The sequence below is a fragment of the Micropterus salmoides genome, unplaced genomic scaffold (genome assembly GCF_014851395.1).
Source record: "Micropterus salmoides isolate LMB-PRFRI ecotype aquatic unplaced genomic scaffold, ASM1485139v1 Ms_hic_scaffold_1847, whole genome shotgun sequence".
Lineage (NCBI taxonomy): Eukaryota > Metazoa > Chordata > Actinopteri > Centrarchiformes > Centrarchidae > Micropterus > Micropterus salmoides.
The window spans coordinates 21,213-25,000 of record NW_024040981.1 but is presented as its reverse complement, the minus strand read 5'-3'; the positions used below and the strand labels follow the sequence as shown (position 1 = coordinate 25,000).

Below are 3,788 nucleotides of genomic sequence, written 5' to 3'. Positions count from 1 at the left end.
TTATGTTACTCTTATTTGTAGTGTAGACTATCTATAACATTTCAAACACTGTGAAATCACGAATGATCACATTCAAAAGATCACTGCAGAGAAATACAGGCAGGATGTTTATTACTTAGTTAAAAGCATAGCTGACTAGAAACCTCTCGCCTCCTATTCTCTCTCAGGTATTGGAACTGTCCCCGTCGGCCGTGTTGAGACCGGTATCCTGAAGCCCGGTATGGTCGTCACCTTCGCTCCCCCTAACCTGACCACTGAGGTGAAGTCTGTGGAGATGCACCATGAGTCTCTGTCTGAAGCTCTCCCTGGAGACAACGTTGGCTTCAACATCAAGAACGTGTCCGTCAAGGAGATCCGCCGTGGAAATGTGGCTGGCGACAGCAAGAACGACCCTCCCATGGCGGCCGATAACTTCACCGCCCAGGTGAGTCTCAGGAAAAAGGAACAACTGAATAGGAGGAACTCATTTTGGGTTATTGTAGGTTTTTTTCAGAAGCTTCTTTTATGTAAATTGATACAATACACATGTACTAATTTTTGTCCCATGGTGATTTTATGTGTAAGTAAATGTTTTTATTGGAGCCTTTTTTTAAAACTCTAATTTACAGACCTTCACAGTCCTATGTAATTATTCATGCAATAATACTGTATACCTATTAGTCTAAACAATAATTGCTAAAATAATTTTAAAATGTTCTTGTGTTTTTAAACCAAAAGGCCATTTTATTCAAAAAATGGGAAATTAATCACTAGTTGTAAATACAAATCCCAACCAAAGAACAATTAGCAATCCCTGTGGCTATTTAATTGTTGGTATTGAAAGTATCCGCAGTAATCACCATGTAGTAAAAGTTTCGGCAGTAGAAGTACGCAAGTTTTATCAGCTTCATGTAGTAAAAGGATCTGCAGTAAAAGTACACAAGTGTCAATTAATTAACTGCCCCGTTACTCCTTCTGTCAAACAAAACAGATTTTCTTTCACTAGCTGAAATCTACTAGTTTTAGTTGAGTGGAAAAGTTCATTCTTGACCTTGAAAACAGTAATATGACAAAAAAATAGTGCCTCAAGCAAGGTCCATCCCCTGAAGATGACTGTGATGTACGGTTGGCTTGATGATGTCACGCGATATCATTGGGATTATCTCTGTTTTGGCTTAAGCAATAAATGTTTTAGCAGAGAGCCCACGTTATAAACTGAAGGTGTGTGGTTTGAAAGAAGTAGGTATTTATGGGTGGTAGTGGTTGTATGAATTCCATTATTGAGCTGCATTATGGGAAATGTCAGATTCAGTTTTATTTGGAGCCATAAAGGAAGTCAGGATATCTGCTGCTTCAATTTGAAGAAGAAGAGTTTTATTAAATCACTGGAATACCCCTTTAAATTAAGGAAGCATTTTGTACTGAGGTATGTAGTTATCAATAAACATCTGTTGATCTCTTGCTAACCCTTAAAGAGCCAAGTGAGTGCATGCCTCTATCTGTAATTAAAGTTTACTTTACAATTACTGTGGAAAAATGTATTTCCCATTCCCACCAACACTATTACACAGTACTGTCTCTGTTAGGCAACACAACATTCAGTCTACCACCATCTACCTTCGTGGTCTCCAGCACTTCCAGTCCACATCCTTAGATGATCTCAGATGTTGCTCTTTTAACCCCACCCTCCATGTCTCTTCCTCTGCAGGTCATCATCCTCAACCACCCCGGCCAGATCTCCCAGGGTTATGCCCCTGTGCTGGACTGCCACACCGCTCACATTGCCTGCAAGTTCAGCGAGCTCAAGGAGAAGATCGACCGTCGTTCCGGCAAGAAGCTTGAGGACAACCCCAAGGCTCTCAAGTCTGGAGACGCTGCTATTATCACCATGGTGCCCGGAAAGCCCATGTGTGTTGAGAGCTTCTCCCAGTATCCCCCATTGGGTGAGTGAAATACAGTTTTTGTTGATACAAGAATTTGTTTGTAGGTCTTTTCCACAGAAGACACTTTGACATATCATTGCAGAACAAAACATTCTTGATGATTGTAATCTGGTTTGGTGAGCAGGTCTCAGGGTCCTGGTGAAATGTATGCTGGTTTTGCTTACTGGGACACTTAAATGCAATAGATCCATAATTCATGTTATCATTTACACCTGTGCTTTTCTTGCTGTGACAAGTCAAATAGTCTGCTGTGAAAAAAAAATCTATTTAAAAGCTGCTCTAATCAATAATTTATAGGAATAAAGGATTAAATAAGGTATAAAACCTACTGAGAATTTGCCACTCAACTCTGCAGTTTCCCTGTTTTCTTTTAACGCCTTTCAGCTTATGGTTTTTTTTATCGGCTCCCAACTCTGTTCTCATCAATCTTGTTTTAGCTGGTACCTGAAGTTAGCAGCTTGAGAGCCAGATTTTTCCTCTCAGAAGTTAGTAGGGACCAAAATCAGAGGTAAAGAGACATTCATCAGGGTGAGGCAGTTTATTTGTATTTTAATTAACAAAAGGTGGCAGCAAAAAGAAAAATCTTTGGCCTTTAAAATTTAATTTAAAAGAGTTTTAAGACCGAATGCTGCTTCTCCATGTTTAGCTTTGACTATGAGGACAGTAAGCAGACCTGACTCGAAGACCTGAGAGGTCTTGATGGTTCATAACGGAGAAGATGATCAGATTTCGCCCTGAATGATTCACTGCTTTATAAACCAACTGCAGTGTTTTAAATTCAATTCTTTGACAGACAGGAGGCCAGTGTTAAGACAGATATTTCAAATGAATTATAATGTTGCTCCTGGTCTTCCACTAACTTGTGTCTGTTCCCCTTCTATATTTAATCTGGTGTTTTATATTTGTTTTATTTATTTAATTCTATTTGATTTATATATTTGGCTGTCAAGCACTTTATGACTAATGTCTATGAAAGGTGCTTTATACGTAGACTTAGTTTGCTGCTTGAAGTGGATTTCTCACTATTCCCCATAACAACTTAAACATGCTAACATTAGATGTTGTGTTATGAGGTTGTTCTGCTGGCTAATAATTTAACTGAAAAGGCATTTTTTGGGTAAAGACCGGTTGTTCAGGAGCTGGAGCTGCTTTCTTTCTCTTTGATTTATGATTCAATTATAGTGCTGGTGTGCATTTTAATAAATGACTTAAATACAAAATTGACTTGGGTCGCGCATGTCACTAATTTAAATAACTGCTTCAAAGCATATTTATCATTAACATTGATTCAGAAGATTGATGTAATAAATTATTAAGCATATCCATCCCTAGTACAAGGACAGGTGGACAAACATGGATTTACCTGATCTTGAAATCTAACAAAAAGTATGACTTGTCATAATCCAGAATCAAATTAACAACTTTTTAAAAATAATTTGTAATACAAGTTCAAGACATAAAATTACTAAATCACACTATTCTAACTCTTTTACTTTCCACTTACTTTTCTAATGGTATTTTTATGCCTAATGTTGAAAAGTACTTATCTTTAGTATAATGTGCACTGTACTGTAGGTTCACGCCATGGTTCACGCCCACCAGACTCATGTCACAGTCATCTTTTCAGCCTCTCACTGACGCTTGTGTCTCCCTTTTCTTGTCCATCTCTTCCTCCCAGGTCGCTTTGCCGTGCGTGACATGAGGCAGACTGTGGCTGTTGGTGTCATCAAGTCTGTTGAGAAGAAGGTCGCCACCGGTGGAAAGGTCACTAAGTCTGCGCAGAAGGCTGAAAAGAAGAAATGAATTCTCATGCAGGACGTCCAACAAAAAGTCATGTCTCAGCAGCAGCGGGCCGCCCCATCTCAT

At 39.0% G+C, this 3,788-nt stretch overlaps 1 protein-coding gene across 1 annotated transcript; it reads left to right on the top strand.

The window, feature by feature from the left end:
- Positions 1-139: 139 nt before the first annotated feature.
- LOC119909716 (elongation factor 1-alpha-like) lies at positions 140-3,788 on the top strand (the record flags this gene model as incomplete). The annotated part of the gene is made up of 3 exons (XM_038727930.1): positions 140-424; positions 1,688-1,922; positions 3,601-3,788. Coding segments are annotated over 3 exons (645 nt in total), but the record flags the coding sequence as incomplete, so codon positions are not given.